Source organism: Aotus nancymaae, unplaced genomic scaffold, assembly GCF_030222135.1.
Source record: "Aotus nancymaae isolate 86718 unplaced genomic scaffold, 86718_ANA_hifiasm-v0.15.2.pri h1tg000040l, whole genome shotgun sequence".
Taxonomy (NCBI): domain Eukaryota; kingdom Metazoa; phylum Chordata; class Mammalia; order Primates; family Aotidae; genus Aotus; species Aotus nancymaae.
The window spans coordinates 57,581,151-57,607,487 of record NW_026988454.1 but is presented as its reverse complement, the minus strand read 5'-3'; the positions used below and the strand labels follow the sequence as shown (position 1 = coordinate 57,607,487).

The window sequence follows — 26,337 nt, the reverse complement described above, 5'->3', positions numbered from 1 at the left end:
CCTCCATTCCATTCCTATTCTTCACTCTCCCTGGGATGTTTTCCCACCTCTCTTTTATATTTCAACATCTGATTCAAAATTCATCTCTTCTAAGGAATTTACTTTTGTTAAATCTTGCACTTTTGTTCACTTACTACACATCATACAAGCTCTAGGTTTGCTTACATTCTCATTTTTTAAAATGTTACTGTATTGTTTTGTACTTAACTCGTACTTTTTTCTAAATCATTTTTTACAGTTAAATACACACATACAAACGCATGCACGCACACACACTTTCCAGAGTATAAGTTTGGTACAAGTAGTTGCCGTTTGTATTTATTATTATTACTATTTAAACAGAGTCTTGCTCTGTCGCACAGGCTGGAGTGCAGTGGTGCGATCTCAGCTTACTGCAGACTCCGCCTCCTGGGTTCAAGCGATTCTCCTGCCTCAGCCTCCCAAGTAGCTGGGACTACAGTCATGTACCACTATGCCTAGCTAATGTTGTGTTTTTAGTAGAGATGGGGTTTCACCATGTTGGCCAGGGTGGTCTCAAATTCCTGACCTAAAGTGATCCGCCCTCGTCAGCCTCTGAAAGTGCTGGGATTATAGGGGTAAGCCACTGTGCCTGGTTGCCATTCATATTATTTTCCTTTTTTTTCCCTCTGCCACCTGCACTGTGCATGGTGCTCTTTTCACAGCCATTTTATGAATGTGTATTGACTTGACAGCTCTTGAGGAGTGAAAGTCTTTGGAGAAAGCTCAGACAGAGATGTTATATACCAAGATTAAGGATCACCAATATTTGATATTAAGTTACAGGTCTTTTGTGTCTCTTGCACATAAAATGTTTCTGGTTACCAAGTATACATTATATTCTAGACATTGTTACATGTTCCTATCAAGTACCAGCCAAGAGATTTTAAAAATTATATCCCTAAATATCATTCCTATAGACTTTACTGGTTTTAGATATAAGGATAAATATGTATTAAAACTTGGCTTCTTCTCACTTTTCTCATTCTTCCTTCTCTCCTCAGCAAGCTGTGTAATGTTCTTGATCGACTGAATGTGATTGCAGAAAGTGTGGTGAAGAAAACAGGTTTCTTTGTAAACCGCCCTGATTCTTACTGCAGCATTTTGCGGCCAGATGAAAAGTATGTATGGTATTTTAAAACTTACAGTAAGTCATGAGTTTTGCTCTTGTGGGTATTCTAAATACGAGCAGTTAGTACTGCTTGGAAATTGGATTAATTTAGTCCTAGGGGGAGGCAAACTGCTCACATGACTGAGTACTGAATGTTCACTGGGACGTGGGAATTCTTTTGGTGGTTACTTACATACCTTGAGATGGAAGCCATGGGATCTTTATCTCTTGCTTCATAAAATAAATGTTACGGCCGGGCGCGGTGGCTCAAGCCTGTAATCCCAGCACGTTGGGAGGTCGAGGCGGGTGGATCACGAGGTCAAGAGATTGAGACCATCCTGGTCAACGTGGTGAAACCCCGTCTCTACTAAAAATACAAAAAAAAAAAAAATTAGCTGGGCATGGTGGCGTGTGCCTGTAATCGCAGCTACTCAGGAGGCTGAGGCAGGAGAATTGCCTGAACCCAGGAGGCGGAGGTTGCAGTGAGCCGAGATCGCGCCATTGCACTCCAGCCTGGGTAACAAGAGTGAAACTCCGTCTCAAAAAAAAAAAAAAAAAAGTTACATAAAATATTTCTGTAAGTAAAATTTTCAACAGTTCACTATTTTTCACTGTTGAAATAGAAACACATTTTTCTCATACATTCGATACTAACATTTTTGTGAAAATAGTACTTATTGTATTATAGTTATTTGCTCACAAATCTTTCATTACTATTTTGGGAGCTTCTTCAGAGCAAGGATTTATGCTTTATCTTTTAAGAAACCAATATAATATATTTCTGGCATTTTATTTTCAGTTAATGTAATTAACTACAATGATAAGACAACAGAAAACAACCAACTATATTGTATATGTGTATATGTCTTTGGAAGTAATCCTTTTGTTATAGTTTGCATTGTTTGCACTTGCTAATTGTTGAATTTTGGGGTACCCATGACAGGGGCCCCCCAAGACCACTCCCAGATTCAGTGATTCACTAGGAGAACTGAAAGGACTCAGCCTATTGTTGGATTCTGGCTATAATTTATCATGGTGAAAGGATATGAAGTGAAATTAAAAGGGAAAAACAAGCTTCCAGAGTCTTCTCCCCAGTGGAGTCAGAGAGAACACACTTACTTCTCCCAAGAAACAAGTTGTGAAGCATGGGTGAAATGTTGCCAGTCAAGGAAGCGTGTTGGAGACTGTTTTTTACTGGAGGCTGGTCACATAGGCAGCCTCTGCCTGTCATATACCAAAATTCCTGACTTCCAGAGGGAAAGAAGGGTTCAGGAAAAACCATATTATTTATACAAACCATTTCAGCACAGTGAGCCACGCTTATCAGTTCTGGGAATGGTGGAAACCCTCCTGAAATTTAAGTTCCCAGACATTGGCCAAGCTCCAACCTTATAAGCAGGACTTTCTAAAGACAGCAGTTAGGCCTGTTAAGTTAATTCTTTTCTGTACAGCACCTTTTTAAAAATAATTAAAATATTAACATTATCTATAGTATTTCATAACAAAACATATTCCTATGTATTCATTGCACATGGAGAAAATAAGTAGTCTCTAAAAAGAAACCTGTAAAACCAACTGAAGAAATATAACAAAGCCCCATGAATAAAAGCTGGGGGAGATGGAGAATCCTAATGTTGAGTTGGGAAGGCTAAGGCTTGGAAGATTTTATTAGAAAGATGCCCTATGAGCTGGATGCGGTGGCTCACGCCTGTAATCCCAGCACTTTGGGAGGCTGAGGTGGGCGGATAACGAGGTCAAGAGATCGAGATCATTCTGGCCAACATGGTGAAACCTTGTCTCTACTAAAAATACAAAAAATTAGCTGGGCATGGTGCCTGTAATCCCAGCCATTTAGGAGGCTGAGGCAGGAGAATTGCTTGAACCTGGGAGGTGGAGGTTGTGGTGAGCCGAGATCACCCCACCCCATTGTACTCTGCCCTACGATTATTATTCATGTGTATAGAGACCAAATAAGAAGTGCATTTGAATGAAAGCAAGGGAGATTTTGGTTGAGCATAGGTAACAAAATGCCAGAGTAGGCACTTGGGCGTATTAAATTGCCCCTTTCCTGGACTCTCTTTGAGGAGAGTGTGGTAAGCAGCCTGTCTCAGTCATTTGCATGTTTACTTACCTGAAAGAATGAGAGTGCGCAGAATCAGCTGATTTTTCAGGAGCCTTCAGCTCTATTATTTTGTTTCTATGATTCTTAACAAGGAACTGGTACCAAAAATAAATATTCTGTCATTAACTTTTTAAAAAGTGTTTACTTTTCAACACAGGTGGAATGAACTAGGAGGATGTGTGATTCCCACTGGTCGCCTGCAGGTATACACAATATTATATTCATACTGAATATATCTGTATCCATTGTGTACTGTATGTTTTCTGTAAGCAATCATGGAGAGACCTGTATCTTATTTAATGCAGAATTATTATTTGAGAATGTTGTTAAAAGCCTTACTTCAAGTCTTTAATGCTTATGAAAAATGTGTAGTTGGCCAGGTGTGGTGGCTCATGCCTGTAATCCCAGCACTTTGGGAGGTCGAGGCAAGTGGATCACGAGGTCAGGAAATTGAGACCATCCTGGCTAACATGGTAAAACTGCATCTCCACTAAAAATACAGAGAAATTAGCCAGGTGTGGTGCCGTGTGCCTATAGTTCTAGCTATGTGGGAGGCTGAGGCAGGAGAATTGCTTGAACCCTGGAGGCAGAGGTTGCAGTGAGCAGAGATCACACCACTGCACTCCAGCCTGGGTGGCAGAGTGACATTCCATCTCAAAAAAAGAAAAAAGAAAAGAAAAATGTGTAGCTGAAATAATATGGCCTATGAATTTTTTCTATATATTAAATTTTATTACTGGAAATAGAAACACAAACAGGAGCATGAAAAGAATAAAATAGAGTGACTTTGGAAAAGAAGCCAAGTGTATACACTATATATGTTAACTATGCTTTAAGAATGATATGGCCCTAACCACTGAATATTTGGGTTGTATAATAAAGGAGATATGTCAGAAAAAAGCACATATTTTGCTAATTGGTACATGTGAAAATTGTTAGTTATTTGTTTTATTTTGTTAAACTAACAAAGTAAATTCAAATATAGACCAGAAGATTTAATGATACTGTTACAGCAATATAAGTGAGCAACATGTATAACCTTATGCAACTTTAAAAATGTTCTTCAGACCAGGCGTGGTCGTTCATGCCTGTAATCCCAGCACTTTGGGAGGCTGAGGCGAGCAGATCACAAGGTCAGGAGATTGAGACCATCCTGGCTAACACAGTGAAACCCCATATCTACTAAAAATACAAAAAATTAGCCAGGCATGGTAGTGGGCACCTGTAATCCCAGCTACTTGGGAGGCTGAGAGGAGAATCGCTTGAACCAGGAAGCGGAGGTTGCAGTGAGCTGAGATTCCGCCACTGCACTCCAGCCTGGGCGACAGAGTGAGACTCCATCTCAAAAAAAAAAAAAAAAAGTCTTCATTATTTTGACTTTACATAAAACTGAATAATATTTGTTCAGGAATAACACCTGCCCACAGACTTTTTTGTTTCGTTTCTTTTCTTCTTTTTTTTTTTGCTTCTTAAAGAAATCTAAAGTAGTATGAAGTTCTTTGGTTATGAAATAATGATTGAAACTCTTAAGGTATTTCTCTTTAGACTGGCATCCTTCGAACCAACTGTGTAGACTGTTTAGATCGCACCAACACAGCACAGTTTATGGTGGGAAAATGTGCTCTGGCCTATCAGCTGTATTCATTGGGATTGATTGACAAACCTAATTTACAGTTTGATACAGATGCAGTCAGGTAAGGCTTATGTTTGCTGTTTGAATGCTGGTAATGACAGAAGGCAAATCTGGTTAATAATAAGATTTTTTTATGAATATGTTTCTACTTTTAGTTTCTCAAAAATTATGTTGCTAGAAAACATTATTCAAACTAAATCTGTTTTGTTTTCTTCTAGTAGTTTTATAGTTTTTGATCTTATGTTTAAGTCTTGATCTATCTTGAGTTGATTTTTGTATTTGATGAGAGATGGGGGGCCAATTTCATTCTTCTGCTTTTGAATATCCAATTTCCCCAGCACCCATTTGTTGAAGAGGGTGTCCTTTCCCTAGTGTATGTTCTTGGTGTCTTAGAATAAATATTTCTATTAAAGACTTATGTATTCTTGCCATGGTTTTGGCTTTGGGTTTTTCTTTTGTTGTTGTTTTTTCTTGTGTTAATTATGAATAAACACTACATTCTTTAGATAAATCCAAAGTACTTAGACAAACTAGTGGGCGTTTTTTTTAAAAAAACAAATCCAGATGGCGTTTTTTTTTTTTTTTAAAGTACTGTGTCTTCCTACATACTAAAAATCTAAGATGTTTAAAAGATTGATTCTTCATTAAGGATTACTATTTCTTCACTGTCTATTGGATCGGTGACAGTCCATGAAGTATAATTTTTTGAAAATATAGTTAATGATAGCTGGTACCGGTCATCAGAAATTGTCACAAAGGCTCAGCTCAGGAAAGTAATCAGTTTAACAAATGGCCAGACCAACAGATATCACTGCACTGGAAGTATTAACAGGCATTTGAAGAAACACAAGTTTCAAAAGTACATATCTAAGAAAGAATATGATTTGTTAGTCTGCTGTGTTCTGAATCTTTGTGTCTTCCCTAAGTTCATATGTTGAAATCCTAACCCCCAAAGGGGTAGTATTAGGACATGTGACCTTTAAAAAATGAGTGGAGGTGAGAGGAACCCTCATGATTGGGACTAGTGTCCTTATTATAAAAGACTGAAGAAAGCTAGCTAGCCCCTTCCATCATGTGAGGACACAGTGAGAAGGCCATCTGTGGTCTAGGAAATGGGCCCTCACCAGACACCATATCTACCAGCTCCTTGATCTTGTACTTCCCAGCCTCCAGAAATGTGAGAAATAAATGTTTGCTGTTTATAAGCCACCCAGTTTATGGTGTCTTGTTGTAGCAGCTCAAATGGACTAAGACACTATGACAGGAGCATATTCTTTTTTCAGAGGCAATTCAGAGAGCACAGTACATTCTGTCACGTGAGGTGAATTGCTCTGGCAGGCTACAGAAAGTTTGGAGTCTTTAAATATGGTTAGAAACAGCCTGGTCTTGCTTTGGTGGGTTATGTTTTTTGTGCCCCTGCTTCCATTTTAGTGTTTTCTCTGGTGTTTATTGGAATATCACTCTAAAATATATTAGCATATGCATTTATTTTCAAGATGTTAAAGTGTCTAACTTGAAAGGAAAGGCTCAGAAGAATTTTTAAAATGTAAGATTTGTTTGGAATTTGGCTAAGTAAATAACTTGTGCTTTGATTTTGGTAAATTCCTTAAAGCAAATTTTTCTTTTTTTTTAGGTTATTTGAGGAACTCTATGAAGATCATGGTGATACCTTATCCCTTCAGTATGGTGGTTCTCAACTTGTTCATCGCGTGAAAACCTACAGAAAGATAGCACCATGGACCCAGCATTCAAAAGACATTATGCAAACCCTGTCTAGATATTACAGCAATGCTTTTTCAGGTAATTCTGAAGTAATAGGTATTTTTAAGACTTACTCTGAAGTGCATTTTTTATACATTTCTAAAAGCTATCTGGCTAAGTAAAATCTAAATTAAATATTTTAAAAGTTTAAATAAAACAGTCTGTCACTTGGAAGGTGCTCAGTAAATATTTGTTCAATAAATGATTGAATAAACATTTGTATTTTAAATAGGACACTTTTGCATTTTGGCACCCATAATTAGAGTTTTTATATAATGCAACACAGTTTAATTCCTTGGCTTCTGTCTCTTTCTATTTTTCTGCTTGCAGTATATAGATACAATTTCTTGAGGGTGTTGAGTCATTTTTTTAAATAGGGTTCAAAGTTTTGACAATTGTCTAAGAGTGTAAATATCGCTGAATTTTTTTAAATGTCAGCTAGAAATGAATTGTGATATTAGCACTAAATTATACTCATTAAATTCTACTGTTTTATGACTTGTGAATACTGCATGTAACAGGGTGATAAAATGGTGCTTTCCTGCCTCCATTCTGATGGAATTACCAATACAATGGGTATCACAGACCAAAGTAATTGTGAGACAAACCCCCATGCATAGAATTTATGAAGGAAGTGCTCAGTGATTGATTTCATGAGTCTTCAGCCCTTGTATTAAGATTAAGGACAGAAAAGTTTATAGAATGTGGAGAAGAAGATTGATAAAGAGGTCCTTGGGAGTGAACTATGCCTGCAATAACACCCACCCTCTGTGAAAATATAGTGGGCTTCAACAGGACTCTGGGTGAGCTTGACATAGTATCCTGCTGTTGAAGAGACCCAGAGTGTATACCCTCGGCTGTTGCACAGCAGATCTGAAGCAGAATAGGCTGAGGAGAGTGTGCCACGTTGGGAACTGTCTGCATTCCTCCAGTTGGGTGGGCCAAAGTATACTTGAGTGCTGACTAGTAACTGGATGTGGGCCTCATGGAGGAGGGTGCCAGCATGGAGTTGGCCTGGGTCCTGGCCAGTAAGGCTCCTAGAAGGACAGAGAGACTCTAGCAGCAAGATCCAGGAGGTAAACACCAGATTCTTTTAACACCGGATACCTACCGAGCCAAGAAAGGAGTTACAGGAAACTGCCTGATAAAAGAGAATTGCAAGAGAGTCCCCAGTGCTGGCAGCTTCAGAAGCATCTGGGAAAGTATCCGTAAGAGTCAGCTGTCCACATTTTCTAGGCCCAGAGAGATTGCAAAGCTGGGTCTTACGCTCCTGTCCAACTGTATTAGTTTTCTGTGCTGTGTAACATATGACTATAAACTTAGCAGCTTAAAACAGCACACATGCATTATCTCACAATGTCTGTGTATCAGACGTTTATGCACAGCTTAACTGGGTGCCCCCTGCTTAGGGTCTCTCAAGGCTGCCATTGGGAAGGAACCACCCCCAGCTTACTTGTTGGCAGAATTCAGTGCCTTATGGCTGTAGGACTCATAGCAGCATGCGTCTTCACAGCTTACAAGAGAATGAGTGTGCCAGCAAGACTGAGTCTTATAAATGTAATGTGATCATGGGAGTGACATCCTGTTGTCTTTGCCATATCCCTTTGGTCAAGAGCAAATCACATGTGCCCTCGCCCATACACACAAGGGAAATCCACATTCATTTCCTAGGACTGCTGTGTCAAAGCAGCACAAACCGGTGGCTCAAAACAACAGAAATGTATTGTCTTGCAGTTCTGGAGGCTAGGAGTCTGAATTCTAAGTGTTGACAAGGCCATGCTCCCTCTGAAAACCCAGAGAGGAGAATCCTTACCGGCTACTTCTGTCGGGTGCTAACAGGTACATATCCCTTGGGTTGTATGTCACTATGAAAAAAGGCATCTGTTCTGCCCTCTCCTATCTTCATTGTCCCTGTAATAAGGGTCATTATTGACACTTAAGGAAGAAGTAATGTGCTTTTTAATAAGACTAGAGGATAGACAGAATGACTGTGTAGCTGTCCATGTTTAAAAAAGAAAGAATAATATAAAGGATAAAGATCATCATGAGAAAGTAACGTGCACAAATGGAAAGGTAAGGCAAAATTATGCACAACTGAAAGAGGAACTATGAAAGGAATGATATTATGAATAATGTTGCTAAAACAGGCTTCTTTATTTTAAGAAGCATGGTGTCATAGGGGTGTACAACTTATTTTTAAATTACAATGGATATTATATAATGGTGACAATATAGAACAATTTTCTTTAAACCACTCAAGACAACTTTGCAAAACTTAATCAACCATCTCATGTTATGCCTCTGGGCTAGGCAGGAAGATACTGATTAAGAAACAGGAAAAAAAAAAAAACCACTGGGTGCAGTGGCTCACGCTTGTAATCCTGCACTTTGGGAGACCAAGACAGGAGGATTGCCTGAGCCCAGGAGTTTGAGACCAACCTGGGCAACATAGTGAGACCCCATCTCTACAACAAATACAAAAATTAGCCTGGCATGGTAGTGCACACCTGTAGTCCCAGCTATTGTGGGAGGCTAAGGGCAGAGGATCCCTTGAGCCTAGGAGTTCGATGCTGCAGTGAACTATGATCATGCCATTGCACTCCAGCCTGGGTGACAGAGTGATACTCTCTCTCTCTCAGAAAACAAGCAAACAAAAGCAACCAGAATAGTGAAATTAAGTTGTTAGGAATTTTACCCTTGGTTTATGTGGGCAGATTGATGCTATGTGGGCAACTCACCTGACCCTTTTTTTGATTCATTTCAAAAACTGTTCTTGAGGCTTCACGTGCTAGCATGCATGTTTGTCTCTAGGAAGTACCGTTTAGTTTTTAATATAACTAGTTACATAGGCAGTTTGAGGATGCTTTACAGGGAAAGCATAGGTATCTAGGTACTCTCTTCAGATGTTAGGGAGGGCTTTTAATTCCCTTAAAGGCCTTGTTAAGCGCTTTCTAATTTGTTTTTTAAATTCAAATTTTGTAAGCCTGGATTTTCTTGTTGAATTTAAATCCTATTATAAAAAAAAGATAAAAAAAACCTACAGCAGTTAATAATAGATATGCTGTATATACATGTGTGTGTGTGTATATATATATATGCCTAACATAAATATATACACCCACATGTGTGTGCATAATGTAAATGTAGTGAATGTGTGTATGCATGCATGGAGGGGAATCATGTCCTCAAACAGGGATCTAAAGAGAAAAGCTCACAAGGTGTGTCAGGCCATTTTTGCATTGCCATAAAGAAATGCCTGAGACTAAGTAATTTTATAAAGAAAAGAAGTTTACTTGGCCCACGATTCTGCAGGCTGTACAGGAAACATGGTGCCAGTGTCTTCTCAGCTTCTAGGCTTCTGGGGAGGCCTCAGGGAACTTCTAACCCCTGCAGAAGAAGGGAGAGCAGGTGTCTCACATGGCAAGGGGTGAGGGGAAGGAGGTGCCACACTCTTTTAAACAATCAGATCTCTTGAGGACTCACTCACTATTGCAAGGACCGCACCAACCCACATACCTCCCACCAGACTCCACCTCCAACACTGTGGGTTACCTTTCAACACCAGAGTTCGGCAGAGACAAATATCCAAACTATATCACAGGATCAGGACTTCAAAGCTTACTGTGAAACAGTGATCCCAGAAGATGATGCTGAGATGGCTTTACTTGGCATTATGATAGCACTCTAAAGAACTGCCAGCAGTTTTTTCCCCTTTCTGCTCACTGATGGAAAAGGGACGTCAAAGGGAACATGCTGAGAACATTTTAATTTATCAAGAATAGTGAGATAGCCTTCTAAGGTCATCCTTCAAACAGCAGATTTTGAGTGAATAAGCTGTATTTGGCAATAGCAGAAAGAAAACAATTGTTTTAATAACATTTGGTTTTTTTTCCGCCATTATATTACGTTTTATTCTTCACAGTAAAAATATCACTAGGTCCAGTTATACTTTGATACAGTTTTATCCTGGTACAATAGATGTTAGAATAATGATACCAAAATAAACTTGTTAATGAGAAAAAGAAAGAAATCAGTTCTGAAGTGCTAACTAGGAGAGATAAATTTAAGAAGGCATTAATAAAATAAAATTTATTTATTTATTTAATAGCTTTTTTTATTGTACGTTAAGTCCTGGGGTACATGTGCAGATCTTGCAAGATTGTTGCATAGGTACACACATGCCATGGTGGTTTGCTGTCTCCATCCCCCTGTCACCAACATCAGGTATTTCTCCCAATGTTATCCCTCCCCAACCTCCTCACCCCACACTGTCCCTGTCCCTCCCTAGCCCCCCACCCCGCAACAGACCCCAGTGTGTGATGTTCGTGATGTTCCTCTCCCTGTGCGCATGTGTTCTCATTGTTCAACACCTGCCTATGAACCCTTGGTAACTCTGGCTAAAGCCCAACTCTTCACCTCTCCTGCAACCAAAGCAGTTAAACATGGCAAGAAAACAGGTTGTAACTTACTACTCTTAGTTTAAACAGACTACAGTTCTCCAAAGGACAACTGACAATTCTGCGACATTTCCATAATAAGTTCATTATCCCACTCTCCAAAATGACCATTTTATAACTTGTCCTCTCTCCTTGAACCTACAACACCTCAATCTCAGCTGATGACCTTGCTTCATGCCTCAGTGAGAAAATAAGTTATTGGAAGGGAACTTTTTCTAATTCTTACCATCAAATTCAGAGGCTGACCTTTTCTGCACCCATAGTTTCTACCCTATATTGTATTACAATGCTTGTAGTGGCCCTGCTCCATCTTAAGCCAAGCCCTGCCTTTTTCATTGAATCCCATGCCTTCTTTGTTCCCTAATTATATGCTCATTGCTGTATGTCATCAGTTTCTCCCTCTCTCGTGTGTTGTTGCCATTACCATAAAAACGCACCTTAGCGTTTTCCATCCAGCTATTCCTAATCCCACATCCCCTCCAGCTACTGTCCTATTTTTCTGCTCTTGTGAGCAAAATCTCTTTAAAGAGTTATTTCCACCCTGTTCTTTCCACCTGCTCCACTTGGCAACTGCCCTGCCATGACATGGAAGCTGTGCTTGTCCAGGTCCCCAACAATCCCCGCATTGCCAAATCTAACGTTTACTCTTCTGACTCCATCTTACTCAACCTTTCAACAACTTTCATCACAGTTGACCACTTCCTCTTTCTTGAAACTCACTCTGGGATCTCTCAATGAAATATTGAGATCTGTCTCAATAGGAGAGAGTCTCAGTGACTTCCCCTGCCCTGTTTCTAAACCCTTCTCTTCTCTTTTACACTTTTGTCCTAGGGAAATCGCATTCAGCTTTTGACCACCATGTATTTGACACTCAGATTTTTGTCTCTAACTTCTCATGAACTCCAGACTCATTTATCCAAATGTCTACCTAGCATCTCCTCTGGGATATTGAATTAGTTTTTTGTTGTTGCCATGACAAATTACTACTAACTCAGTCGTTTAAAACAATACCCATTATCTTACAGTTTCTGAGGATCAGAAGTCTGTGGACACATTACTGAGCTGTATTCTCTGCTTAGGGTTTCACAAGACTAAAGTCAAAATGATGTCACATGACAATAAAATGAAGTCGAAATGTCAGCTGGCTGGGCTGTTATCTGGAGGGTTCCTGGCTCATTCTTATTGTTGGCAGAATTCCATGAAGCTATGGGACTGATGTCCCATGTCCTTGCTGGCAGTTGACTGGGGGTCACTCGCAGTTCCTAGAGGCTGCTACTTTTGTTGACTTCTGGCCTGCTCTATTTTAAAGCCTACCACAGTGCACCAAATACATCTTGTGCTTCAAATCTCTGCCTTCCCCTTTTGACTTCCTCTTCAACCTCTAAAGGATTAATGTGATTAGGATTTCAGGGTTTCTCTATCTTGCAGTTGATGATGAGTAACCTTAGTTACATCTGCAAAGTCCCTTTTGCCATGTAGTAGAAAATATTCATGGTATGACACTAGGAAGCAAAGGTCATGGTGGCCAAATTTCTTTCTACCACGGATATCTAATAATAATCACAAACTTACCATTTCTGAGACAGAAACTCTTGACTCTGTCTCAAGTCTGTTTCTCCACTTGTTTTTTTCTACTTCAATACCCATTGATCAATTCAGAAAACCTGGTAATTCTCCCTGAATTATTTCTTTTCCTCATTACTGTTGTCTTGTTGGTTATACCTCCAAAATATATCTTGTGTTTTGTCCCTACTGCTGACACGCTAGTCCACACAGCCACAGCCACCATTGTTATCTGCATGGCTGCAGGGTTTTTGTTGTTGTTGTTTCTTTGAGCAAGATCTTACCCTGCCGCCCAGATTGGAGTGCAGTGGTGCTATCACAGCTTACTGCAGCCTTGACCTCCCAGACTTAAGTGATTTTCCCACCTCAGCCTCCTGAGTAGCTGGGACCATGCTCGTCTAATTTTTTATTTTTTTATTTTTATTTTTTTTGTAGAGACAGGGTCTCCCTATGTTGCCCAGGCTGGTTTTCAACTTCTGGGCTCAAGTGATCCTTTCTCTTTCTCTTTCCAGGCTTCCAAGTAGTTGGGACTACAGGGATGTGCCACCATGCCTGGCTCATATTTTTTTAATTATATTTGTAGAGACAGGGCTTCCCTTTGTTGCCCAAGCTGGTCTCAGTCTTGTGAGTTCAAGTGATCTGCCTGCCTCAGCCTCCCAAAGTGCTGGGATTACAGGCATGAGCCTCCATGCCTGGTGATTTTTTTCAACTGCTAAAGTAATATGTGTTGATTATACAAAGTACAGAATGGCTCACAAATAAATCATATGATCCCTACCTTCCAGAGATAGCCACTTGTATATTTAGGAGAACATGTTCCTTCTGGTTTTGCTATACCTGCAATTTATAATCTGCTTTTGCTCTTTTAGATAAGTAGTGAATCTTTATAACCTTAAATATTCTTCTACAACATGATTTTTAGTAGCCTTGTGATACTCTAACTTTGAGAAGCATTGTAATTTAGTGATTTGTTTTGTGCATTTAGAATCCTTCTAAACAAACATCTTTGAACGTACATCTTTTTGCATATTTTGATTTTATGAAAAGTTCAGAAGCAAATTTGTTAGGTCAGAGGGTAAAAATAATTTTTAGGGCTTAAAAAATTGCCAAATTGCCTTTCAGAAAGGATGTGACAGTTAATGTTCCCTTAGCAGAGTATGGGAGTGCCTATCTTGAAATGTATTTGCCAACTTAGCAGCCAGAAAAATGGTATGTTGCATTACTTGATAACTAGTGAAGTTGGAGGTGATTGTTTTATTTGCAGTCAAAAGTAGCCAGGAGAAGATCCTCAGGCTCATTAGGGCTGCCGTTATATCTTAAGCTTAGTAAGTAACCATAAACATCATAGATGTATTTTAAGTTGCAACAGGAGTACTTCTAAGAAGTCTTTCTTATGATCCTTTGAAAGAATATTCTTTTTTTGGCTATGTTTCTCACATCTTACATTTTACCATACTTGCTAAAAATTAAAGGTAGCTGCTGTTAAAGGATGAAAGAAACTCCTTGAAAACATGTCTGAAAAGTGCAAAGCTTCTCTAGATGATATTAAGATATTTTGAGGTACTACATAGAATGAACTATTAAGTGCTATTAAGGCTATTTAAGAAGCATAAAGAATGTAATTACTATAAGAGCAGCTTGTTTACTTTTGTATTATGTAAAGAGGATACAGATTGGGGCAGTAATGTGTGCATTATTTAATGCTTGATGTTTTCTCTCAAGAAGTGCAAAGAAAGTCCCCAAATGTGCTCAGCATGTAAACATATAAACATGTCCCTTTTTATGTGTTACTTTTAGCCTGTAAGGTAAGTGCTGTTTTAATGGAATGCTTCCTAATATCTGAAATACACGTTTGATGTACCTTATTTCATATGTTGCTCATTTACTTTTGCTGTAATGATCAAATAATTCAATGAGAACAATGTTGCTAATTTCAGGTATATCTTGTTCATCATAACTGTTGGAAGAAAATTGATTTTATAATAATGTTACCTTGTTCCAAATGCAGTCATTTCTACTGTGCTATCTTTTTAGTCCTATGCTCATTTTTGGAAAGAGGTTATTATTTATATTGTGGATGTCTGCCACAAACTTGAATATAGAGGGCTCTGAGACAAGAATGGAAAGAAGGAAACGAGGGGCAAGAACAAAGGACACTAGGGAGGAGAATGTAGAATGGGGAGGGTGGTTCATGAGACCACTTCAGTACATATTATCATTTTTACCAAAAGATAATTAGGAAAAGGAAGAGGAAGTAAAACATACATAGAGTCAGTTTTGTTCATAGTACAGTTTAAAAGGTAATTTTGGAATGCTCGAATAGTTAGAATGAGGCTGTTATCACGTGCCTTCTTTGCCTTCATTTTCAACCACAAAAGAGAATGGGCCAGGCTCACAGCTGACAGGAACAAAATATGTTGTAAACATTGTCTCTGTTAAAGAAAGAGAGAGTGTCTTTTCAAGGGTTAAAAGTGGAGACAATGCAACTGACTTGCTCAAGGTTGTACAACAGAATGTGAATAGAAATTGGGTCATTTTATTTGTCTCTAAAGTCTCTGTCTTTGCAATTAAGTGAAAATGCATTTACTTGAGGTAATATAACAAATGGTGAGGATATATTTTCATTTTAAAAATAAAATTGCTGGCCAGGCACGGTGGCTTACACCTGTAATCCCAGCACTTTGGGAGGCTAAGGTGGGCGGATCACCTGCGGTCAGGAGTTCGAGACCAGCCTGACCAACATGGAGAAACCCCATCTCCACTAAAAATACAAAATAAGCTGGGCGTGGTGGTACATGCCTGTAATCCCAGCTACTTGGGAGGCTGAGACAGGAAAATTGCTTGAACCCAGGTGGCAGAGGTTGTAGTGAGCTGAGATCACGCCACTGCACTCCAGCCTGGGTGACAAGAGCGAGACTCGTCTCAAAAAAAAAAATAAAATTGTTATCTAAGGTATTTACTATCTGAGTTCTTAAAGATGTTTGAGTATCCAAATTCAACAAGCAGTTTATGTTCGCTATCATCTGCATATTTTATGAGAAGTATGGAATAAAGAGAAAACATTTTGAAGCAAGATTTTAATTCTGGCCAAAATCTTGAAAAGTATTTAAGATTATGTGTGTGTGTATAAAGTATTTGTATGTATTTGTAGTATAAATACTACTGTACCACTGTCCTCCTAAGAAAATATTCTCTTGAGTTATATACATCAGTAATGGATTTTCTGAAATATATATTTTGCTTTTTAGATGCTGATAGACAAGATTCCATTAATCTCTTCCTGGGAGTTTTCCATCCCACTGAAGGGAAACCTCATCTCTGGGAACTTCCAACAGATTTTTATTTGCATCACAAAAATACCATGAGACTTTTGCCAACAAGAAGAAGGTATTTTTCTTCCTAGTCAATAATATAAACTCCCATTGGGTGTAATCTTGAATATAAGATATTTTTAATTTTGAGAAATCACAGGCTAAAGTAATTCTATTTTATTTTTTATTTTAAAAACTTTTTAAAAATGTTTGTGGGTACATAGTAGGTGTTTATATTTATGGGGTACATGAGATGTTTTGATACAGGCATGCAATGGGAAAGAAGCACATTATGGGGAATTGGGTATCCATCCTCTCATGCATAAAGTAGTCAGTTTTGCCACATGCTTGCCATGAGTTCAGTACTGTTGATGTCCTGATAGTAGATTGGGGAAAATGTGGTTAACAATTGTTGTTTTGCATTTTCTTTAAGATATGAAGTTTCAGAACTTCATTGTTGAACAAAAGTTGTAGCTCCACTAAAGCAAACCAACAGTATTATCTTTATGAGTGTTTCCTACAAACCTGAAACTCTCAAGGACTCTAAGGTGCAGGGAATCAGTCTTAGATTTTTCAAATGTGACATCTAAGCAGCGTGCACCTTGTAATTCCAATGTTCTCTCCAGCAAACAACCAGTCTCGGTGATACTGGGAAGACGGGAAGCTAGAGCAGTGCTACTAGCTAGCGTCAGATAACCACTTCCATGTCCCCACTACTCACATGCTTGAGTCACTCGCCAGTAAGCGTTATTTTGAGTACAGTTAAATTGGTAATAATATTCTCAAAAGAAACAAATGGTTTACCTGAAGCAGTTTAGTGTGATGCTCTGTGGTGTGAGCCTCAGGGGCAGGTAGAGTTGGGTTGGAATCTCTTCAGTTCTGTGGCCTGAGTCTGGTAATTTAGACTCTCGAAGCCTTATTTCCTCCTCTGAAAAATGTAAATGCCTGGACACACCTCACAGAGTCATTGCAAAGATTTAATAAGGAGGCTCTTTAGTGTTTTTAACTGAGGAGTCATGTACTATAATAATATAGTCAATTTTACCACATGAGCAAAATGTTTTACATACCATACATGAGGTTAGAGCCTGGTCCATTGCACTCAAAGGCCTCTAATGTCAAGCTCTCCCATCATGCTCTTAGTTCACAGCATCAGTTTGATAGAGCCCTAATTTTGTGCAAAGATACCTCCCAAACACTGCAGGAGTCATTGCCAGTCTGTGCTAACTCTGTATGGGACCATGAACAACTGACAGAGTTGCAAGTACAGCTCTCGCAGTTGTTACTAAGTTCTGTGTTGCTTCAAGAATATTTAAAATATTGGGAAGATCTCAGAGTTTATATGTTTCTCAAATTCTTATCAATGTATACTACTGGGATAAATAACTTAATATGTGAGCTTACTCTCCCTATAAATGGAGCACTGCTAGTTTTTACATTAAATTTATTATTAATAAAAGATTACTTACATGAATTTTTGCTGACAAAAAATTTGGAACTATTTATTTGGTGAGGGATGGGTATAAGTACCTATATTTATATTTACTGATGACAGTTAACTATGGGTAAATGTGGTTGATTTTCTGAAATTGTATATTACCTTAAAGTATTGAAGGTATTTAGATACAGCTTGAGAACAGACAAAACTGAATTTTCCACTGTAGAAATTAGTTATGTATTATAAGTATAATTTAAACTCCTTGCTTACCTTGAGTTACATAATGAAGGCAGGTGGTTTTGGAGCTTATATGTGGGAATAAAAGGAAGCTTGTATTACATCCCCATTTTCCAAAAAAGGAAATTGAGGTGCAGGGATAATGTCTTGGCTAAGATTATTCAGTTAGATGATTCAGTGAGAATCAGCTCTAAGTCTACCACTGAAAGTAAAATTGTATTAAAGTGTATAATACAGCTTACTCAGTTGATTTAGATTTCCTTTTTTTGTTTTTTGTTTTTCCCTCTAGAATGTCAAAATTCTGAAAACTGCTTTTTATTTTTTGGCATCAGGGGAAGAGGGAATTGATACTGCTTATAAACAGTTTTTATAAATACTGTAAGATAAATTTCACTGTTTTTTTTTTTTTAATTTCTAGTGTCATGCACCTGTACAGGTTATTTTGCTGAGAGTTAAAGCAGCATTACAATTCTCAAAAGAAATCAACAGTTTAGCCAGAGGCAGTAACAGGACAAGAGCACAGAGCTCAGGCTCAGGTAGAGCCGAGTTGGAATTTCTGCAAGTGTGTGGCCTGCAACCCATTAACCTCTCAACCTCGTTTTCTCACCTGTAAAATGGGGATGACTATACACACCTCGTAGGGTCATTGAGGCTTAAAAGGGAAAGTATATGGAAAGTATTTAATACTAGGTCTGACACAGAATAAACCCAGTAGTGAAGTAGCCAGGCTCTGGAAAGCCTGCCTCCAGTTAATACCTGGGTGACCAGAACTGGTCTCATTCTGTTTCCACAACATTAAAATAGAGATAATAATGGTACCTAACTTACAAGTTTCTCTGAGAATCAGATGAGATCCTATAAACGCTTAGCAATTAGCAAATCCAATAGGTGTTAGTATTGTTACTAGCTTTTGTTTGTTTGTTTTTGAGTCGTAGTCTGGCTCTGTCACCCAGCTGGAGTGCAGTAGTGTGATCTCAGTTCAGTGCAGCCTCTGCCTCCCAGGGGTCAAGCCATCTTCCCACCTTAGCCTCCCAAGTAGCTGGGACCACAGGTGGACAACACCACACCCAGATAATTTTTGTATTTTTGGTAGAGATGGGGTTTTGCCATGTTGCCCAGGCTGGCCTCCAACTCCTGGGCTCAAGCAGTCTGCCCACCTTGGCCTCCCAAATTGCTGATTAAGATGTGAGCCACTGCACCTGGCCTGTTACTATTCTTTAAGGAAATACCATTCTCTAGTTTTGAACATTTATTGAAGATCATACAGGATGGCCATAAAGTTTGGAAACTTAGATAATATGACTTATTAATGTAATATCAATAAAGACTTTATTATGTATTCATGAGTGTTTTAAAATTTGGTGGGCATCCTGTATTTTATACTGTGTTTACCAATGATACAGAAATGATGTCGATATGGCATGGCATATCTATGCCATGAAGTAATATTTTTCTTGCACAATAGGGGAAGAGAAAATAAACTTAACTCTACTTAGAGTTCTTCGGAACAAGGTCCTCTTGAGATAAGTACTTCAATTACACAAAATCTCACGCTTGTTTATCTGCCAAAAACCAATAATTGAAGCTTTGTTCTGAATCTGGTTAATATGGCATACAATCATCTAAGATGCCATCTACTGAACTAGCGTTTAGAATGTCACCAAGATGTTTTAGGTATTAAGCATTTGTTATTTCATTGACTCCTAGAGTTGGGAGATTTCTTGGCCTGCCCCTTCTGATATGTGAGTTTCCTTTCTGTTTTCTGAGAGAAAAGTAATCTGACCTGTGCTTGACAGGCTCTTGTTTGTCAGCTGTTGAGGAGGTAGTTGTTTTGGAACCAGTCACTTACACAATTCTTCCTCATGTAGTGCTGAGATCTTCTCCTCTGTAATCTTACTTACTAATCCTAGTCAAATCTTGTTTTAAGGTCAAGATTTCCTCATCCACTTGATAATCTTTTAAATATTTGAAGATGAGTTCATACACTTTCAAAATCTCTTCTTCTACTGGTTAAATAGCCCCACTTCAGCTGTTTCTCGTATGCTGTGGTTTCAGGTTGCTCCACCATTCAGAACACCATTCTCCTCTGTGTATATTTCAGTTGAGGTCATTGTTCTTTTTCAACTGTGGCCCCCAGATCTGGGTCCAGTAATGGTCAGCATTTGGTCTGATTTGTGCTAGTATATCCATCACGCCCCTTGTCTCGGATGCTGTGTTTTCATCGATAAGCATAAGGTCACATCAGCCATCCTCAGCATTGCCATCACAGTGTGCACTCTCCAGACTTCCTGTCTGTTAGAACTCCTAAGACTTTTTTTTTTTTTTTTTTTTTTTTTGAGGTGAAGTCTCGCTCTGTTGCCCAGGCTGGAGTGCAGTGGTGTGATCTTAGCTCACTGCAACCTCTGCCTCCTGGGTCCAAGCGATTCTCCTGCCTCAGCCTCCCAAGTAGCTGGGATTACAGGTGCCTGACACCACGCCTGGCTAATTTTTGTATTTTTATTATAGATGGGGCTTCACCATCTTGGCCAGGCTGGTCGTGAACACTGATTTCGTGATCTACCTGCCTTGGCCTCCCAAAGTGTCGGGATTACAAATGTGAGCCACCACTCCTGGCCAGAACTCCTAAGTCTTTTTAGCATGTGCTGCTGCTGCTCTGCCACATTTGTACCATTCCTGTAATTTTTTTTTCTTTGATATGAAGTCTTGCTCTGTCACTCAGGCTGGAGTGCAGTGGCATGATCTCAGCTCACTGCAACCTCTGCCTCCTGGGTTCAAGCGATTCTCCTGCTTCAGCCTCCCAAGTAACTGGGATTACAGGTGCCCACCACCATGCCCAACTAATTTTTGTATTTTTATTACAGATGGGGCTTCACCATCTTAGCCAGGCTGGTCTTGAACTCCTGACCTCATGATCCACCTGCCTTGGCCTCCCAAAATGCTGGGATTATAGGTGTGAGCCACCTCAGCCAGCCAGAACTGCTAAGTCTTTTTAGCATGTGCCACTGCTTCTCTGCCATATCTGTACCATTCTTGTCATGTTATATACCTACTTCCAAAAAAAGTATTGAAATGTGTATCCTTTAATGAATACTTCTAACTTCGTAGTTTCTTCAGATTTAATCAGCTGGCCATCTTGATCCTAATATAAGTACTTAATGAAAAATGTTGACTACAGTAGGGTAAATGGCAGAGCCTGTTGGTTTCTATCCACAGACAACTCCTACCATATAACATTGTTTGGTGCTTTTGGTTGTAATCATTTAAACAGCTGTAAGTTCATTTAACTATACTGTTGCCCTGCCCACATTTCTCTATCTTGTACACAAATATTGATTGCTTTGCTGACATTTATGAATGTTTCAGAGGGTTCCAAAGTTAGCTAGGGAAATTAAAGACAGTCTTTAAAAATTTTCCCTAACCTTCCTATGGAATTGAGAACTCTTAATACTAGGAACTGAAAAAGCAAAGAGAATCTGACTCACTGGCTTTTTTGTATGCAAAGGAAGAAGTGGCGCTAACTTGCAGTCTCCTGTTTTCTGATCTCTCGTCCCAAAGCATGTTTCTGACCCAGTCCAGTGTTCTTCCTCTGGATAAATGTACCTGGTAGTGGAGGTGGTAAAGATTCCCCTATCCTGGGCTTAGTTGTCTTAGATGCTCTGATCTTCCATCCATTTTAGCTTATCTTCCCCAAGGCAGATATTTCTCATGGGCTTCTTTGCTTCTGAGACTCACCCAAAAGACTTGGAAACTTTTAAAAGTGTTAAATTGCTTCGTATTGCTGAGGGAAATACAATTTAGTAATTTTTTTAAGAAGTGTATGGCCTGATCTTAAATCACAAATACATGATTATCTTTTAATTCTTGTTCACCACAAGAATTCTGAGTTAAAATGCATTTTTTATAATGTCTACTTCTTCTTCCTAGACAAGCTGATTGTAAGCAATGTTCTTTAGGGAATTTCTAATGTACTGGTAACTTCTCTACTTTCTTCCTCTGCCAGGGTTAGATCATCACAGAATTAGATTTACTCAGATGCATGCATACATCCCTCTTAAACAGTTAGCACATGTCTTTTTCAATCCTCTGATCTGACAGTCTGATTTTCCTATCAGGAAAGGAAATGATATTAGCCTAGTGTGGCTTGTTTTTGTTAATATATGTGAATTCAGAGAATGCATCGGCCATCTTTTTATGTCACTTGCAACACGTCTCTATCTCATACTTGATTATGTTATCTTGGTGGGATCAACGTTACTTGTCGATGTCTGGGTTTTGGAATCTGTCATCCTCTCAGTTCTGAGCATCAAGACTCCTCTTATCCTCAGCAACATGGCCCATGTTTGCCTATGTAACAAACGTGCACATTCTGCATATGTACCCCAGAACTTAATAAAAGTTGAGGAAAAGTAAATAAATAAATAAATTCTGCTAAATGTAAAAAAATAAAGACTGCATTTACTCATTTCCAGTATCAGCTCCATGTTTCACTGTTCCTTAAAGATTACTGATCTCAGCTATAGCAGGACACTGGCCTGCTTGTAGAGATGCTTAGCGCTTCCTTCTGTCTTCTGGGTTGTACACAGTTCCCTCTTATCTTGTGTTTTTTTTCTTTCAGTTGTGAAACTTGTTATGGCTAGGGAGGATAGAAACAGTACTGAAATTAAGTAGCTCTACTTTCTCTGTCATTATTTTCAGCATGGCACTTTCAGCACATAGAGCAGTGTCTGACACATAGCAGGTGTTTAATAAATGTGGAATGACTGAATGAATTCTTCACAAGCAGCAGCCTTATCCTTGCTCTGTTCTTTTCATATTCAAAGCCTTGTTATTGAAAAGGGGTTGGAGGGCCTGCACCTTTGGTTTTGCTGAGAAGCTTGTCTTAGATGCAGAATCTAAGGCCCCACCTACTGAATCATCTGCCTTTTAACAAGGTCCCAAAGTGATTCACATGCATATTGAATTTTGAGTAGCACTGCTGTAAAGCATAACTTAAGTCTAAAACAAAACTTTAAGAACCTTTCCTATTAGAACAGTGATTTGCCCTGCACAATTCATTAGGCTTCATATTCCTTTTTTCATCATTGGTGATTGTTTATTTCTGCTTGCCATCTCTAGGAGAGTTCCCTATGTTGCCAATTTCATTTGGATACTTTCCTGTTGCTTCCTAATCAGGATTATTCAAGATTGTAATTTCAGCATTATATTTTTAGAAAGTCTTTCATTTATATTAAATTCTCTTTTTAGCAATTTTTGGTTACAGGCTCTTTTTAAAATCTTTAGAAATCTGGTTTTTAAAAAAATTATTGATATACTGTTTCACATTCTCCTTCCTAATTCTCATGAGCTTTGACATATAACACTTTTCCTCTACATATTCATTTCATTAGAATTTGATTGAGAATTAAATTAGGTGTTCAGAGAGAAGGCCACTTAGGATTCTTTCAGATTCTCTGCTTATAGCAGATGAGCCTTCTAGCAGAAATCCAAACAGATGACATTCTTTACTCTTACTCTAACTAGCCTCTGTAATCAAGTAGTGCATATTTGCAGTTAAAGAATAGCAGGATCTGTACTGCTTTGTAAGGGAACTTGTTCATTAGGACTGTCCCATTTATTCCTTAATTATTTTGCTTAACTGTTTTAACTATACACACAGATGTATACACATACAGCAGAGTAGATTCTGACTATCAGATAACTACACAAAAGGGAATCCTGGTTGTAGGACGTGGGTCAAGGTCCCACTGCTCACCTGGTGGCAGAGTAAGTCACTGTAGGCACAGTCCCTGGGAGAAGTTAACAGCAGTTCATAGAGTCAACTTATTACGTTCTAATCCTTTTTAGCTAAAAGTAAGTAACATCAGAGCTTCTTGACTGTCAGGTGTATTGATGGCATTTTTGCAGATCTGTGACATAGTTGAAGGAAGAAAGAGTTTGGGAAGGGAATTACCGTGTTGAAGACTTAGTGCATCAAAAGTTTTACAAACATGTTTTAAAAAGAAAAAAATTAACTTTGAAATAGGAGGAAACATGTTAGTATAGACCATATAAATTCTTTTATCCAGTAAAGTGTAAAAAACCAGCATTTACATTTGGTTCATCTTTTTAAAAATTTTTATTTTATAGTTATACTTACTGGTGGACACCAAATGTGATAAAGCATTTACCATTACCATATGATGAAGGTAGGTAACTGTTTGTGTTTTAGTTTTTACACTAACATGTTTTTGAAATTATACCTAAATGAACTTGAAATGTTAAGTCCTTTGCACATGGTATTTTATTAGAAAGAAATGAATGGCTGTTCAGTATTATGTTGCTGCTTTAATAGATAGGGGATTGTATAACATCTCTTAGCTTCTTAAAGGACAGTAATTATATTATACTTCTTTTTATCTATGTCAGCCAATACCTTGTATTGTATCTTACAATTATGTGTGTTTCTCAAATATTTAGTCAATAAAATATGATCTATCAGCTCATCACTTTAAATTAGTACTGCTTATATTTCTACATATTTTGGGGAATGTGGAGGAAATAAGGACCCACTCACAAGGAGAACTTAAAAATGTTTTTCCTGTGCTAAGCAGTGGAGAAAGGTACAGATATATGTATAACAGTACATTTAATCACATTTAATTTAAATTTTTTAATAATTTAGTCACATTTAAATTAAATTTTATTAATTTGTCAGAGAGGTAGGAAAAATTCTATATTAAAGGAATACCCTGAAGTGTATAATACATTAGAATGATGTTTCCAAATTTAAATAATTGACCAATATTAAATACAGTTATTTCTGGCTCTGTTACTAATTCCCCTGATCTTGGGCAAGCTCATTTTCCACTTGGTAAAGGGTTACTAGCAAAATCTTCTGCAAATCTGGTACGCTTCAGTTGAGGACTCCATCTAGTCATGGTTCATCATCCCAACTTTGGGTGGGAAGCCCATAAAGAAAGATCACAAAGAATCTTTGGTTCTTATTAAGTTATAAATTCATTTTGGAAGGTATTTGTAACTTGAAATTCTGGGCAAAATTATTAGTCATATTACCAAGAAGGTTTAGTTGTTCTGGGAGAAAGGAAAGGGTTTTCACTATCTAACACTGGCTATTAACAGAATTTGAAATATAAAGGGAAACTAGGGAAACGCTGTATAATTTTTAGCTAAAATGCAGAGGACATTTGTTTAAGAGCAAAAAGGAATTTAAAGAGGCCCCTCTAAGTAACTCCCTGCTCCCACTGGACTTCCTGAGGTCCTCCTGCCTCCTTAGAGCTGGTTGAACTCAGCTTTGCATTGCCTTTTCTCTGCATCCATCTCATCCTCTTTTCTAACTGTGTAAGTGTCGGAGGCAGGAGTTCAGCCTCATTCAGGACTGTATCCCCCACAGCACTGTCTGTGAACACAGCTTATCACAGTACTGTCTGTGAACACAGTTGATATTATGGAAATGTTTGCTTGATGTAATCTCAAGACTTTTAGAGTAACATGCAGTATCTCTCTCAGTTATCTGTGCTGCAAACTTAAAGAAGTTGATAGTGAAGACATTCCACAAATATGAAGAAGAGATTGATATCCATAATGAGTTCTTTCGGCCATATGAGTTGAGCAGTTTTGATGATACCTTTTGCTTGGCTATGACAAGCTCAGCACGGTATGTTGTGGGTACTCTGATACTGTAAGTATGTGGGAACTGTAGTTTTCCTAGTTTGTATATGTATGTCTGTCTTTACCAGAAATCCATTCTGTAGGCCTTCTGTCAGGTGGGTAGTCAGCCTTTGTTTGAATACCTCCTGTGATGGGGAGCCCACTACTTTAAGAGGCAGCCCCTTCTATTGCTCTCTTGACAGTTGGAGTCGATTTCTCCCCTTTGATAGGTTGAAATCTGCCTCCTATTAGCCCTAGTTTGCCATTTGGAATAAACTCAGTTTTTTTCATTGGACATAGAAATTGAGAGTTGATGTAAATTAGTGGGAAAAGCATCATCTTTGGTACTAGAAAGGTTAGGATGTGAATCTTAGTTCAGCTACTTCCTGTGTGACCTTGAGAAAATTTTCCAGCTTACCTGAGCCTTATTTTCTTAATATCGCTCTCTTTCTTTCTCTCTTCCCACCCCCCCCCCGCACATACATTTCCCCCAGGTACCTTTGTAGTACCTCGTACAGGCAAGTGATTAATAAATGGTAGCTATTATTACTATTTTTATTAGTCACAGGACAAATCTAGTTTCTCTTCGGTCTGACAGCCTCCAGATATTTGAGGAAGCAATATTAATTTCTTCAGTGTAAATATCCTTCATTATTTCTTCCATAACTTATGTGGCATGGTTTCCATTCTCTCTCTATCCTAGTTGCTAACCTTCGGACATATTCCATTTTCTGTAACTCTTTTAGAATTTGATGGGACCCTTTAGGAAAAATTGTGGGACCAGAATAAGAAAAGTGAGCAAAGAAAATTACTTATATTTTTACTAAAATTTAAATTTTTGTATTTCACATTTTCTTCAGATGTAGTATTTATATGCTTATACTTTGTGTGATACATATAGAAACATATTCTGTGGTTTTGTTTCCTAGAAATCACTCTACGTTTTGCTTCAGTTTCAGATAGGAACAGTTTGAAATTCTTGCTTGCTTGATTTTTCAATTAAACTTGTTAATGTTTAGCAGTTTTACCTATAAGATCT

At 38.4% G+C, this 26,337-nt stretch overlaps 1 protein-coding gene across 2 annotated transcripts in view; it reads left to right on the top strand.

The window, feature by feature from the left end:
- The window catches only part of FIG4 (FIG4 phosphoinositide 5-phosphatase), a 129,148-nt gene that overhangs the window by 58,511 nt on the left and 44,300 nt on the right, over positions 1-26,337 (top strand). For both annotated transcript variants that reach the window (XM_064360785.1, XM_012438435.3), the window contains exons 12-18: positions 1,023-1,139; positions 3,409-3,454; positions 4,797-4,945; positions 6,518-6,684; positions 15,914-16,052; positions 23,778-23,836; positions 25,158-25,305. In XM_064360785.1, the coding sequence (XP_064216855.1) occupies positions 1,023-1,139; positions 3,409-3,454; positions 4,797-4,945; positions 6,518-6,684; positions 15,914-16,052; positions 23,778-23,836; positions 25,158-25,305 (825 nt within the window). The remainder of the gene's footprint in view (positions 1-1,022; positions 1,140-3,408; positions 3,455-4,796; positions 4,946-6,517; positions 6,685-15,913; positions 16,053-23,777; positions 23,837-25,157; positions 25,306-26,337) is intronic.